Raw genomic sequence first — 15,950 nt, 5'->3', positions numbered from 1 at the left:
TATAAAAAAAGTCTTTACCAGAACCTTTAGTCTATACTGCAATGATTGGGGAAAGAGCCAACACATTATTGAAGTATAAATAATAAATGTGGTTTTGTTAAAGTTATGTATTTGTCTTTGCTTCATGAGCTTTAGTAGCTGCTTACATGAAGAGAGTTTCTTTGAAGTTGGTATTCTGCTTGAGTGTTATGAACCACTTGTAATACTAAATTCCAATTCACAGATTGATTTTTACATGTGCTTAACATGAGTGACTAGGAGGCAGAGTTGTTTAAATGGTGAAGTACATATTGATTATGCATTTGCATGTACAACATAATGTCATATTACTCCTTTTTAAAATCACAATTACTGTTGAATCACAATTTCCAAGGGATGAGTGTGAACCTGCTGTCTCGGGATAGATTTAGGACACTGCTGATCTTTCTTTATATGAATTTTTGAAAATCATATCAGAAAAAAGGCACGTTTTGAAAAATACTGTTCAGTATTACTGAATTAAAAGTCAGTTCCCAGTTGTATGCGAAGTAAATGTTAGATTCCATACTAGCAAAAAGAGTTGACGTTCCAGCTCATCTCCAAGTTGCGTGTTTACTAAAGAAGGGGAGCTTCTAGTGCTCAGTGCTTTTCAGGTCAAGACACAGAACAGTGTAAAGACAGGTAATGCAAGTGTCATTTGAGTGCAGGAGAGCAGTGTGTGTTGGTCGGTGTGGCTGGGCGTGCTGCTGGGAGCTTCAACTGGTAGTTGGAGGGCTGAAGTAATGGGAAGGTGTATTACAGTGTGACTTGTGGTGTAAGTGTGAATCTTCAAAACAGTTGTAAAATACATGCAATTTCCTCTTGGACATTTACATGACTGCATTTTAATTTACTATTGGGTGATTCAGGAAAAAGAAAAATCAATGTTTTCTTTGGCAGCTATAATTCCATGAGGCTAATGCTTTTCATTTAAAAAAAAAAAAAAGTCTGTCTTCCAGACCCCCCCAATTCTAGATTTACCTGTTAGTTGGCGTTTTTTAAGTGGCATTTTTGTGTGTGTGTATGTCTTGGTTTTTTTAATTATTGTTTTTATTATTGTATCAGCTTTGAAAGGTTCCACAATTAAGCTGATAGTATTTCTACCTTTAGATATAATGTGTATCAATGAACAGACCTCTTGATGTTTGGGAGCTGTTAGAAAGCTAGAGTAATAAAAATAGAGGAAACAGTTTCTGGTATCTGTTTAGATCAGCTACAGTTTCAGGTGCTTCGGTACTTGGCTGGCTGGAGAACTGCAGGTGAACAAAGAGTGCAGTCATCATGAAAGCATTACATTTCTAACAGGTTTAACTGGGGTATAGAATTTTCTGTTCATCTAGCACCTGGGTTATATAGAGATTAAAAACATAACTTTATAAATATGTAGGCAAACTGTACATCTGCTTTCCTAAATTCAGCTTTGCTAAAACTGGAATGATTCATAAGTGTCTGCATCTAGCACCTCCAGTATCTATTCTTTCCTTACTTGCTCCCACAACACTGGATCTGCTAGCAAAAAAATCTGTGTAAACCCATAGATCAAATGAGCATTTTTTGGTTGAGTTGGAGAGGAGGACACAGAGGAGCAGAGAAGTTTGCAAAATAAGTTGGAATCTGGTACAGAGAACAGTAACACAGCACCTGGGATAGACAGCTGTTTGTTTGAGTTATGTAGCACTGCCCAAGTCTTCTGGCCTAGTACTAGGCAAAAGAAGTAGTGATTTGCATTCACTGGGCAGGAACAGGTTGAGGTTGTTAAGAGTAAACCCCTTTTCTAGCTATGTTCATAAGAAACTGGCCAAAGGACATGCATTTTCCCTTCTCCCAGTAACTGAGAAGGCAAGCTGCACACTAAACCTGAATTGCATAGTAAAGGAGATAAATAAAGTTCAATTTACTTTATTTTGCCATAAGTTGAGAAACCAGAAACAATATGGAAGGTTAGTGAGTATTACAGAGCATTTGAAGAGACTGCTGCTTAAGGGTGTTTGCTTATATTTTTATGATGAATTTCCAGTGGAGCTTATCTGGAGAAGATGCCATCTTGAAAAGCAAAATAAAGAGTAACAGCAGCAATTTTGTGAGCTATCGATCCAGTGAAGTTTGAGAAAGAACCAGGAAATAAGGTTCTCAAATTACAATGTAAAGAGAATTGCTCTGAAGCAATTTCAAGGGGCTTGTTTTCTAAGTGGGTTTTTTCCTGTAAACATGTGGACTTCGTTTAGAGGTATGCAGTGTTTCCTTAGCAAGATTACAGCACAGACTACGGTGGCGATGCAACTATATGAGTGCTGAGGTGGTATCCATATACGTGTGGTAGGGAGTTCTGGGAACTCGGACTGCTTGTGTTGGTGTCATGAGATCCTTCTGTCACTTAGCTGCTTGCCTGGCCTGGTCATGGTACTTCGGACCCTGCTGACTGTTGGGGTCATCTGCCCATGAGCCATGGAGCACTTCATTACTCCTTTCCTTGTCTTGTCCCCCACCTACTCTCTGAAATGCATCGTATCAGTATTGCAGCTTTGGGTCATTTTGAGACTTTAGTCTATTACTTAATTTCAGTACTCTGCTGTGACGGATATGAAATGGAAGGGGAAGAGGATGGCTTTGAAAATTTACTTTGTACTTCTATTTAAAAATGAGCTTGTTTCATAGGATATGAAACCTGTCTGGATGCTTTTTACATATCCAGAGCATATATGGTCTTAGCTGATGATGCGAGAACTGTTTTGTGGATTGCATGCATACTTGTTCGGAGAGTAGATGATTCCTTCTTCATCAGAGACTCTGCTACAAGGTCTCTCTCTTAGGAGCATAGCTATGAGTGAAAAACATCTACCCAAAGATGATGCAAAACCCTTTCTCGTTGAAAGGAACTGACATAATTGACTGTTACTGGCCATTATATTATGTAATGCATAGTTGAATATGCCTGGTGTCCAGTGAACTGTATTTACTGTATTAACTTCTTGTTATTACTCCCCTTTCAGAAGGTTTTATGCTTTAGAGTCACTTACCTCAATGCTCTTCACTTTCTTTTGAAATCCACCCTGGTTTGAACAAGTTTTTGTGTGTGCACACACCCGGGAAGCATTAGTCCCTCCTTCCCTTTTTTGCCCCTTTCTCTGCAGTATATTTAAGCTTTTTCTCTTACAGCAGTGATTTTTATTTCTTGGGACCTTGACCGTCAGTCTGTTTGCTCACAGAATCCCCTCACACACTTCTGTCATTCTTTAATCTGTTTATTGTAAAAGACCCCCATTGTGACAGTTACTAGGTGACAAGGCACACGCTTTCTTTTTTTCCCCCTTGTTGGTGAATACTTCTAGGCAGCCACACTTCAGAAAATGCTTCCTATAGCTGTCATTTAATGTTTCTTTAAATGTCATCTGTATTTTGAAATTGGCTGAAACAAAGTAATTTCATCCTTCCCAGCTATTTACAACATAAGTGTTGATAGCTTGGGTCAAGCTATCTATTTTATGAAATTAAATGCTAGCATTAATAGTGCATCTGCTTAGGAAAGTCCCTTGTAGTTAGGGATTTAAAAGAATCACATTTGTGCTCTGTAAGAAGATTGAAAAGACAGGCAGTTTGAAATGGCATAATATTGAATTAAAATGTACCAGATTCTCAGTGCATGCCTGTAATAACAGAATAGCAGGCTATAGCTGGGAAAGGTTGTGTCCCTAATTAGATCTGTGCAGACAGTAGGAAGCATACAGGGAATTGCTTTCATCATGATTTACCTTCTAGTCGCTGGGAATTAGTAGTACTGGAACAGGGGGGGAAGATTTTTGGCTGGTATAGTGGATAACCTGATGGACAGCCAAGGGATGAGGGTGTCTTACTTCCTTAAAAAGTAAGAGTGTATGTACTTTTCAGCAGAGGAAAGAGGAGAATTGACTGTTAGAGAAACTGCTTTTCTCCATGCCAGTGAACGGACTCTGAAGTGAGAATTTACTGTTAAAGCATGTATGGAAAGGAACAACTTTGATACTCCTTTTTTTCCCCCTCCCTCCCTCTGTCTTCCATGTTTATTGCAGCATTTTCTTTTACTTAATAGTGGGTAATAGGCAGAAAGAGGGGGAAGAAAAGGAGAGAGAGAGAGGGAGGGAGAAAGGGCTTAAACTTTGATGCTAAAATGATAGGCCTTAGCTGTCTGCTAATACAGAAAAATACAGCGTTCTTAAATTTTCAGATAAAGTGTTCTTCCAGTGAAGTTGAATAGAGGAGTTAGTACCGCGGTTCAGTGTAGGTATTGCTTGAAATATTTTTTATTTGTAATCTTGTTTCTAGAGTTGTACCTATAGAAGCTGTCCATTGCTGGCTTGTATTCTGATATCTGTCTGTTTGATGTCATGTCTAACAGTATACTTGAAAGAGTGAGGCTAAAACAAGAATAATTAAACTTACTTTGTAATCACATGTGAAAATTAATTCTCATAAGCTAATTTATCAGAATGTATAGTTGTATTAAAATCAGAATTTGCATTGGAGGAACTTTTAAAATTAGTGGCATGTATCTTCTAGCTGTTAATTGGCTTTTTATTTCTGTAGGTAATCGCTATGGTTTTAGTCCAGGAACTAATATTAATGTCTGATCACATACTTTCTTATACAGTTATTTTATGTAGTTTAATAAATCTTGGATTAATAAACAGTCAAATTAGTGTTCAAACATGATATCAATGTCTCTTCTGGAAATTCTATCTTCATTTCACTGTAAAAATTAAATTATAAACAAGTACCTGATTACCATAATTATCATAGCAATGATGTAGTACCATTATTAGAGTTTTATATTCCAGAAATCCAGCTAACATGATGTAGCATAGTACATACTCAGCTTGCAGGAGTGAGATCAAATCTTACATCACAAAAAGTTACTTCACTTGTCCACTTAGTGGATTGATTTAGTGGAACAAGTTAAGACCTTTGTCCTACATACTGGTAATCTGCAGAGCAGGTCTATACTGTTAAAATAGCTAAGTATTAAAAGTTATTTGACTTAATTTCTAAGCAATTTTAAACCTTGACATAGATTACTTGAGGACAATAGAATGTAAATGGAAATACCCAGATAAATCTAGTAGCTTGTACCTTTTATTTATGTCCAAGTTCTACCTTTTTATATGCAATGATTCTGCAAGATTTCTTGTATGTTTGTAACTTCGTATCTATGAATAGCCCCTGAAGCCAGGGCTGAACAAACACTTAGGATGACTGCTACTGAAGGTAGCTAGAAGAAATATTTTTTTTCTTCTTCTTTTTTGGCATGTTACAGGATGATGTATCAAGGTTTTCGATGTTCTCCCTAGATAATCAATACTTACGTTGTATCAGATACTTCATTGAAGAGCTTAAATGAATGATTGTCACATTTGTTCTTGGTTTTGTCATTTGTTTAGCAGTTAATAGAGGATGTTTCTATTGTGTAACAAAGAAAGTGAATGAAAAAGATACTATTTCCTAAGTCTTTGCTTTCCCTTATCATGTACCTGTGAGACATTTCTGCCTTAAAAAGTTGGTGTGTGCTGTCCACTAATTGTATCAGCAGGCTGTCTGCTCCCTGCTTTTGATTCCAGTCATTTTTGCTATCAGCAATTTAGCAGATAAGCGCACCTCAGCTACCATAGTATGAGAAATGGTTGGAACCCTTGCCAGTACTAGCCTTTAATGTTGTGTGTCATGTGGTTGCAGTTTAACTACTTCTCCAAGTACTAGTGTAATATTTAAAATGGACATAATATGTGCTGATGCAGTTTTATACTTAATTTTTGTGAATACCACAAGATTATGAGGAAAAGTATGCATGTGCCTTGTTTTTTTTGAAGTGGTCATCTATGATGAGAAGAACAGTTTTTAAAAAAACAAACAAAGTTTTGTTTTTAAAGGGTACAACTTGTCTATATTCTGATGTATATACACAGAGAGGTGTTTTGTTTGCTTGTGCAAACTGGACTCATTATTGCTGTAAAGGAAGCTTGCCTGAGCTGTGTTCGTGTTCTTCATTCTCTGCTACTCAGATCACCAGCTTTTGAATTGATGCATTTCCACTTGCTTTGCTTTGTATTGCTGCATTGTGGGGAAACACAAGATGCCTGTCTCCTTAGCTTTAGAATAGGGGCAGGAATGCGGGGAAGGTGTGTTAAGAGTGTCAAAATAATTGTGAGCTGTAAAACAGAGAAGGAGAGCTGGTCAAACCAGTTGCGTAGGTGCTAAGAGTCCTGTCACAGCAGCAGAAAGGCTTATAAGCCAGTGACAGAAAGCTTTCCATATGCCACACTAGGTGATGGCTTGTTATTGAAGGTATGCAGGCAGGCAAGCTTGGGCTGGGCTAATCTCAAAATGGTACTTGAGAAATTCCTACCCTGGGCATTTTAAGTAGACTCGATACTGGTTACATTCTCCTGTGGCATAGGCAGCAGAAGGGACATACGCTGTGAGGGGGAGACAGCCATCACACGGAGGGGACTGAGGAGCAAGACATTTTTGTCATACTGTTCAGATGATGATCAGCCCTGGGGAAGGAGCAGAGCAAATGGTTGAAGGTAGAAGCTTAGCAAAACAGTGCAAGAAGGTCAGCCAGTGCTCATCTGGCACTTTGCGATCACTCAAGATACTGTGTGCTGACCTACCATGACTTGCTTGTCTGATGCATTAACAAGATATCATTACGTAACAGTTATCTGCTTCAGTCAGGATTTGCCTTTTATAATTGCTTTTGATGCTTTATGAAGACACCACAAATGACACTAAGCTATTTTGGTTTTTTAGTGCAGTATTTTATAAGGTTATCATGTCACTCTCTTACTACTTCCCTGATTTTGGGAGAGACACTTGTAAGGATGGGGAGGATAACAAAAGATGGATGGAAAACCTGAAAAGACATGGAGCTGCTATCAAATATGTATCTTCTGTGCAAATACTATCTGGGACTTGCTGTATTTGTATGTTTGAGAAATAGTCAAATACTAGCGTGTTTCATTTCAACTGGTTACAGCTAGGCTGGCAATGTTGATCATTTTAAGCTACTTTCACACAAAACTTTTTGCTTACAAAGCAGGAGCCTTTTCTTTAGTTTTCTGTCTCTGGCCTTATAAAGGAGGTATCTGCTATATTCAGTTGCTTGTGGTAGGCACAACAAAATTTGGGTATTCGAGAGGCCTTTGAATATCAAGATGAACTTGCATTCACAGTCGCGCCACATGATTTCTCTGTCTGGATATTTCTGATGTGAAGGTAAATTGTGATCCTATGACGAATTGTTAAGTTTTATTTCTGTTTAAAAGTTATTAAAACATGAAAACTAGTACTATCCAGTGGCAGCAGGGGAAAAAATATCTGCTCAGGGCATGAACAGATTTAGGTAGATTTGGGCAGATAGAGCTAAAATCCAATGTGTTGGAATCGGAAGGGCTGTGAACATTCTTAGTGTGGTAAATTATATTCTGGGTACCACTGAAAATTAGAGTAGGTCTGCAGGGAACACTGAATCATCATAATTTATTTTCCATGCTTTAACCGATTTGTATAGTCACTATTCAAATTCCCCATGCATTTGATACAAAACCTACACTTTATTTATGATTGGTAAGTGGAAGATATTATGGATATGGAGTTGGTGGCATTTTATTTCTCTGCAACTGAGTTATGCAAATAATTGTATTTCTGCTTCCACATAGATTAATCTTTCTCTCTAACACTAGTTCACAGTATTATTTACAAAAGGAATTAACACAATAAGATGAAAACATAGTATCCTTCCCAATGTACTGTCTTAACAGGGCTGTATTTTTCACCTGTTGCTTTTGTATGAAGAGAAATACCATCCAGTTTGCTTACTGGACTGGAGATTTTAGGTATGGTAACCAACATGAAAGTTTGCATATCTGATTTTACCACTCCTTTTCTTGCGGGAGTGGTGAACTGCAGCAGCTGGGCAGTAATGAGCAGCTTTGAGGCAGTAGTATATCAAAGAACTGCACATTTTTGGGGTTTTATAACACTTCAGAAAATACTTTAGAAAGGGCTTAAAATGAGCCAAAAAAACCTTCTGATCATTCCAGAGAAAGTGTCAGCAAGAACTTAGACTAGAGTAACCGCTGCAGAAAAATATTGTACCTCAGCTTTATACTAATACAGTCTCTTTCTACAGCGGAGTGTATTATAAGCTACCTGTGACAAGAGGGAACAGATACTAGAAGGTGAATTACTCTTCCTTCCTAACTGCATCACTTGCAAATTATCTTATGGTTATTGACCGTGTTAAATGCACCAGTCTCAAAACATTGGTATTTTAACAGCTTTTTAATTAAGTAGGAACTAGTGTGTTCTGCTATTATCAAAACTTAATGCATTTTCTTGCAGTTATGTTCATTCTTTTTGCTTGTTGATTAGATCATCAGTGGGAGTTGTTTCTTTTGTTTGTTTTAATTTAGAATAACAGTAGTACATTGTGATCTTTCATTACTAGCAGAAGTTATCAAAAAGTAGATAGGTACCAAAAGAGCAATTGTTTTGGCTGCACAAACCAAGTGGATGGATTTGTTGGCTCCAGTGTTGACCTAAGCATAAATCCTTTGATGCAAAGGGGAATCAGAGATTTTATTAATATCAGAGGAGATCTGTTTGTAAAATGGGGAGTCCTTGTAAAAGTTTCACACTGTATATAAACTCTCACATTCACCATCTCTATTCTCATTTGTAGCTTTCCTCACCATTTGCTTTCTGGTCCTATTGATTTGTACTGGTTTAGGGGCTGTAGCATTGAGGTTTTTGCTTTGAAACCAAAAAGGAAAAGTGGTTTGCTTGTTACTTAAAAATGTGTAACTGTCATTTGATGATCTTTGACTGTTGTCGAGTCATGACATGTTCGCTTTCATACTTTCAGCCTTATGCTGAGTTTTCCTTATGCTTTCCTCTTGTTGGTTAACTGGCGGTTGTAGCCCAACTGTTGGTTTCAGATACTAGTGGTAGGTTTTTTGTTTGATGGTATTTCCTGGTAGAAACAGCTAGGCTGAGGCTGCTGCTTTTTTTCCGTATCTGATTTTTGTACCTAGTAGTGAAAGGTGATTGTGGTAGCAATTAGTTACAGACCTAATGGGATTCACGTATTCCTCTGTTCTAACAATGTAAGCCTCAGTACTGTGTGTTGGTTAATAAGGCAGGACTCTGGAGGAGTGGAGCCCAGCAGTACAAAGGGTTTCCTTTCAAACTGAGTCAAAGTGCAGGGCCTGGAGCGTGTAGCTGAATGACTTGGACTGTGTGACTGTGTAAAAGAAAGCTAAACAAATGAGAAAGCAAGTATGAAAACAAGCTTGGTGTTGCAAGATGGCTTGCATGTAACAAGCAAGTTACTGCTTCCTTTGAGATAATTGTTGGACTAGCAGAGTTGAATTTGTAAATAAAAAATTTGCCTTGTTAAATAGTCTAATTTATTCAGTATCGGGGGATAGGGTTGCATCTAAAAGTTATGACTGCTGTAATGAGTTTCTCCTAATGGAAATAATACAAGGGCTTCTTGTGCTTGCTAAAAATGCCAGCAGTCTTTCCAGACACCTGACCATCTGGGATGCCTGAAAAAGAAGATACAGCATTATACCCAGGCTCTTCCATAAGTGTTCTGGCTATTTGGATCTCAATATGGTGTCCTTCTACTAGAACACTTTCTACAGGGCTTTTCAACTCCTCAAATGTTTGCTCTGCATGCTACTTTTTGAGAGAGCAAATCTACCGCAGGCCATCTGTGCTCTTCCAGCAAGGGATTTTAGCTGCTTGAAAGCAGATGGGAAAAGAGAATCTCATCCCCATCCTCCCCCAGCCCCTTCCTTTAGGTTGCTGGGTACAGATACATTTTGCTGTATGGGTGGTGAGTGAGGACGTGACAGTAAGGAAGTTGAATATTCTGGCTGAATGAGGGAGTCACCCTATGTTGTAAAAATGAGTAAGTCAAGACATATTGTTGCTTTCAAATCATGTATAGAAAAATGAAAGCTGTAAGGCTCTAGATTCTTAGATTTTTTTTTTATTTTTATGTCTGAAGTGTTTTTCAGATGTGATGACTTGGAATTTTTATGGATTTAAATGATAGAATTATTAATTCTAAAAAGCTCTGCTTTTTTTTATTGTCTTGGCATTTACTATCACACTACTTCCTGTTTGCTGTCCTTGATTTCTCACCGTCTTTTAGAAAAACTTGTATTGGAGCATTTACTTAAAAGTCAGGCTGCAAGATCAACAAACTTTGCATAATACTTATGTATCTAAATATTTTTGGCCTTTGAATTTTACTTTCCAGTAGCCTTTCTTTCCTCTCTCTCAATCTCTTTTAATTTTGATTTTGAATATAATCTGTTGTGTAATGTGAATTCTACTTCTAGATTTCCAAAGGAAAAAGATGGAGAGAGATTTACCAGAAATGCAAAGCACGCTGGAGCCAGCCAATCTGTCAGATGATGCCTCTTCCAGATCCCCAGATAAAGCAAAGTCTGATAAAACATCTGGAATTAAGGACTGCTCAAGCATCAGTTATACTGCAGATGATGCTGGTGTCTTGGAAAGCGAATCGAGGTTGCCCTTGGACCAGGATTCAACGGTTATTGGTGTAAGCAACAATGGGGCCCTGGCAGAAAGACAGGAGCAGCAGTGTGGAGGTGCAGACTGCTGTGCCAATACCTGCTCTGAAAGAAAGGTAGAAGGCTCCACAAAACCAGAATATTCGTCTAGTGAAGAATTTGAACGACAAGATCCAAAAACTAATCAGTCAGAACAATCTTTAATGGAAATATTACAGGAACTAAGGAAGGAGTCTGACTTTGTGAAAAAATCTAGCGATAAAATCTATTCAGAAAGCCCTTACGACACAGACTGCACAAAGAAGCTTATTTCCACAATACATCAGACTTCCTCACAGGAGGATTTGCTAAAGGAAATAGAGTCTGAACTCTTATCTACGGATTTTTCAAAGGAACAAAAATTCCCAAATGGTGTGCAGAAGGGTGAACGTGCTTTGGCCGTGTTTGAAAAATGTGTGCAAGATAAGTACCTGCAGCAAGAACAAACTATAAAAAAGTGAGTATTTGAGTATGCTCATCACAAATGGAGGTGTGTACTGAACAGTTTTGCTTGCATGTTGTGTGCAACTGCATACGACACTTTGGTATGAAACAAGTAGTCTCTTGTGAGTTGTAAGCACATTAATGAGCTTTTTTAATTATCTTCTTTAAGTGAGGAATTATTTTTACTTGTGGTATGTACTTATAAATAAAAATGTGTGCTTAGATCTCTGAATTCTTGTGGAATTTAGCAGGAACCGAATAGCCAACTGTTCAGTTGACTAGCCTGCCAATGTCTAGAATTACTTAAATACTGTAAAAATAATGGTGATATAAAAATAGTCCAGGATTCATTCAGTCCATATATGTCTTTGGAGAAATGAACCTTTGTAATTACTAACTCCCACTGTGTGAGTTTCATTATGAGTTTGAAATTGCTTATTTCTTTTTCAAGTAGTATTCAGTCTCCTGTCATAATCCAGCGAAGCTGCTAATCAGTCGAGAGCTATTCTTTGAGTTGGAAATGTCATATATAGATAAACTACTGTCTTACCACATTTTATAGGAGGGCTTTTGAAATGCATGGCTTATAAACTTTTATAAAGTGGACTCAATAGTTCTGCCAGGCAGTACACTACATGAACAATATTATATTCATGAAAATCCAGTTCATTGCTTGATTTCTTGATTGCCCGCTTGGTGTTTCATACTCTGTTACCACTTTAGAAATGTTTTTTGCTAACAAAATGTAGCCTCTAACTTCAAATTTATTCCCGATTGCAGAGTTGGAAATGAGTGTCCTACTCTTCATATAAGGCACTCCGATACCATGGTATGGGAGGATATCAAAGGGAGGGAAAACCAGGCAGAGGGAGGAGAGATGCCCAAGAAGTGCAAATGTACCTCACCAGTTAACCTCCGACAGAAATCATGAATGTGAGGAACATCAGTTGATGTTGGGAATGCGTAGTTGGACATTGAGTAATTACAGAGGAGGAGTGGGAATCTGAAGTAGTGGGTGTGTAGATAGTTGTAATTCCAGGAGATCCTAAGTGAACAAGCTATTTGGATTTTACTTGTTTATGGTAAACTCAAAGGCAGGTCAGTGTTTTCAGCCATGGACCAATTCCTTTCTTAGAGACAAATGTTTATATAAATATATGTATATGTTATGTCTACACATAGAAATTTTTTTTCTGTAAACATGTCTTCAGTCTCCTTTCTTGCCAGCTGCTTATCCCAGCTGCACCCCTTTGACTCTTGGGTACTTGCCTCAAGAGTGTAAAACTGCTGTGGAACATTTTGTTTGGTCCAAAGGGCATTCTGGGTTGGGTTGATTTTTGTCCCTTAGTTTATGATCAGCAGAATTTCTTGTAACATTGCTCTGGAAATAGCCCAGTGGTCTCCTGTGATCAGATCCAAGATATATCGGTGAACACCAATTGTGTGAATTAAGAATTTGTAATCCTTGAATATTCATTAATAGATTAAAAAACAGTTCAGAAGTGCTAAACTCTCTTTCACTGGTGGTTTTGAATTCCTTGGAATTTAGAAGCCTACTTTGTTTAGAGGTTTGTTTTTTTTTTTTGAAAGGAGGGGAGCTAAAGATGAAAGTATATATGTAAAGGGTTATTTAAATATCTTGTTCAGGTAAGTGCATGCCTCCCACAAATTCATGCAATTAGTGGCCTAAAATATCCACCATCTAACTGTATCTTTAAACATTTAAATACATTTGAGACTCTCTTTTTTTTCAGCAGTTCTAACAATGTAACTTCTGAGTTATATGTATAACTATGTTTTATTGCAGTGCTGGAAGGTCAAACTGAGTATGTGTTAACTTCAACTCAGGCTTCAAACAGCTGAGCTGCAAAGGAACAAACTATTGATAAAAATTTGAACTTTAAGGAGTATGAGCATGGATGTCATTGTAGTTACATACCTACTTAGGACTTAGAAAATCAGGGTTCCATTTCTTACCAGATTGTGAACTTCAAGGGCTACTCTGAGCAATCCATGAAATGAGTACAGTACCTGTGTTTTCAGATGTTTGACTGGTGGAGCGATCTGACCGGAAGTTATTTGTCTTACAAGTACCTTAAAATTGTTAACATTTACAGTTCTGTAGTTGCATAGAGGTACCAAATGTCTCGCTTCATCATGGACAACCCCAAAATACTGGAAATAAGCAATTTGCTCACAAAGATGCTGCTGCTTGCTGGTTTGGAGTTAAGTTTCACATGCACAACATACATCTGTTTTGTTTTTATAAGGCTTTTGTGGATTTCATTAGTGTTTCTGGCTGTAACTCCCAATAAAATTTGCAGTTCAAAGAGGATATATACCATATATCTCAAAATTAAAAACAAACAAACAAAAAACAGTACTAAAGTACCTTGCACTTAATTTCTTTTTTTTTCTTTACAGATTGATTAAAGAAAATAAAAAACATCAGGAACTGATTTTGGAAATTTGCTCAGAAAAGGACAACTTAAAAGATGAATTGAAAAAACGAACAGAAACAGAAAAACAGCACCTCAACATTATTAAACAGGTACAGATAACAAAACAGAAGTGCTGGTTAGTATCTCACTTGTATACAATGTCACTATTGCCACTGTTTAACAAGATGTCCTTGGTAGCATAGAGGAGAAGGAAGGAATGCCCGTGCTTATTATCCTAAGCTTTTTAAGAGGATAAATCTGCTCTTCCATTCCAAGAACTATGATTCATTGGCTAAAAGTGTTTAGTGTCTTTGGATAAACTGACTTTCTAGATTCAGATCACTTAAGTGTTCCGTATCTGAAAGTCTCTCTCAAAGTCAAAAGACTTCCTGTTTCTTGGGTTGCCTTGGTGGGTAGGTTATGTGTACCTTGGCTTCCTGCTGGAAACAGTGTATGTTGAAGGCCTGTTAAACCTTTTTACAAAAAATGACCCTTTCAGTCTTTTATCCTGATAGGATGATTTTTTTTTTGTATGTAGACATAAAGGAGGTCTTATGCAAGTGTTTTATCAAGTTCAGTTTCTTCTTAATTTGTCGTTTTTATCTGTTGGGTTGATGGTTGGACTTGATGGTCTTACAGGTCTTTTCCAACCTTAGCGATTCTGTTGTTAACTACACATCTGCTAATAGAAGTGGATGGGTGTGTAGTTGCAGTTGTAAACGTTAAAAATATGTGGAACGTGTATAAAGAGTAGAGTATATTAACTGTGGGCTTGCACGTTGTTTTGGTATTATTTGTTACTGTACACAGGCATTTCCCCAGTGAATTGTTAGAACCATGACAGGCCAAAGAGAAACATAGTGTGCATTGGTGTAGGCTGGTTTTAGTGTGGGGAAAAAAGTTATCACATCAGGTGTCACTGCTTGTCAGTTACAAAGTTATCTGCTAATGTTCTATAGTTGGTTGGCCTAGCTTTATAAACAGATTACAGTTTAGAAATCTGGCAAGAGATAGCATTTAAAATACTAATTTCTGTTTGTCAAAGTACTGGTGGTACTACCCTAGTTGTCAGGTATCTCTGTTAATGCATGCATCACACAGAAATCTGTTCTCAAACCAGTGTATCAGGCTTGTGGTATTCCAGAGGAATGTATTCACATAGGTACAAACTTAGTCTGTCTTTGGTTAATTACAAAGAATGTTTGAAAATCCATGGTACGCTTGAAAATGGATTTGAAAAGTCTTATTTCTAAGCTACAAATTGGAATTGCATATGCCTGAATAAATCAGCATGGGCAGCTTACTCGTTCTCTCTTGAGAGAGTGCAGTAGCACTGTACGATTTCATGAAGCTGTATCATGCAGCAACTGCTTTATCCCATTCTGAAAAAAAATACTTGTGAGACAGTTTCTTTTGCTTTCTGGTCAGATATTACATGCTTGCAGGTGATTTCAGAAAATACTGGTTTGTAGTGTAATACTTCTATATTGTAGTTGGATAGCACCTGGAGTTATAAGATACATTGCAGTGAAAAACTTGAGGTTTTACATTTGTGATGTGAGTGTTTTAACGTTACAATTTCTGAATTAATGTTTTCTGGTAGCTTTCAAGTAAGTGAAAGCTTGGCTGCACTCACAACTGTAAGCAAACTGGACATGCATGCTTGCATGTGTAAAAATTTTTTCATATGGGCAATGATTCATTTGGAAAGCTGAACAGGGTGTGATCAATTTATTGTGTGGTAACAGAAGTATTTTGGGTTGTTGCCTTTTTTGTAGCAGCTTGGAATCGCACAAAAATGTAAGATACTGACCCTGAGATCATGTACTCTTCTACAGCCCACCCGCCCCCCAAAAACCAAACCAAAAAAACCCTAACCTTGGTGAATTGGCTTTCCCCTGGAACAAGGGGATAGTCACTAGGCACAATTTGGATGACCATTACAGCTTATGTAGCCACCACTTGCTCTTGAGCTAGTGCTGCTGCTTCTTGTACTAGACTTGCATGGCTATGCAGTGAACAGGCGCTGGGAAGTGTTCCAGTTGAATGTTGGTAATTATTCTTCAGCTGGATCAGTTCTCTGATTCGGTTCACTGGGCAGCTAAAAAAAGTGCCAGCACAATGACTAAGCGCCTCTTTATTTGCTGGGTTATTTTTCAATGAATTAATTCCCAGTCCATTTCAGTATGGATGCATGACTGCTTTGCTGGCACAGTGGAGGATATGGCACAGGGATAGCAACAAAAGGGTTGGAGGTGAAGCAACTTCAGAGAGCGGCCAGCTCTGCTCTGGCATCTCAGCATTTGCTTTCAGTCTAATTTTTTGTGTAGTAAATTACTATGCCTCATGTTTTACTTGATTTGATGCATCTTTAGTTCTCACTGAAGATGAGAATTGACATTTTTCATGCTCATACATGAAATATAAA

General features: G+C 37.7%; 1 protein-coding gene across 1 annotated transcript in view; it reads left to right on the top strand.

Moving 5' to 3' along the window:
- CCDC186 (coiled-coil domain containing 186) overlaps nucleotides 1-15,950 on the top strand; it is a 38,407-nt gene that overhangs the window by 4,192 nt on the left and 18,265 nt on the right. Inside the window, exons 2-3 of the mRNA XM_009819701.2 lie at nucleotides 10,404-11,094; nucleotides 13,506-13,632. Coding sequence (XP_009818003.2) covers nucleotides 10,421-11,094; nucleotides 13,506-13,632 — 801 coding nt within the window. The 5' untranslated portion in view covers nucleotides 10,404-10,420. The remainder of the gene's footprint in view (nucleotides 1-10,403; nucleotides 11,095-13,505; nucleotides 13,633-15,950) is intronic.

The sequence above is a fragment of the Gavia stellata genome, chromosome 9, assembly GCF_030936135.1.
Source record: "Gavia stellata isolate bGavSte3 chromosome 9, bGavSte3.hap2, whole genome shotgun sequence".
NCBI classification, from domain to species: Eukaryota; Metazoa; Chordata; class Aves; order Gaviiformes; family Gaviidae; genus Gavia; species Gavia stellata.
The sequence above is the reverse complement of the archived record's forward strand: the minus strand, read 5'-3'. Positions and strand labels throughout refer to the sequence as shown.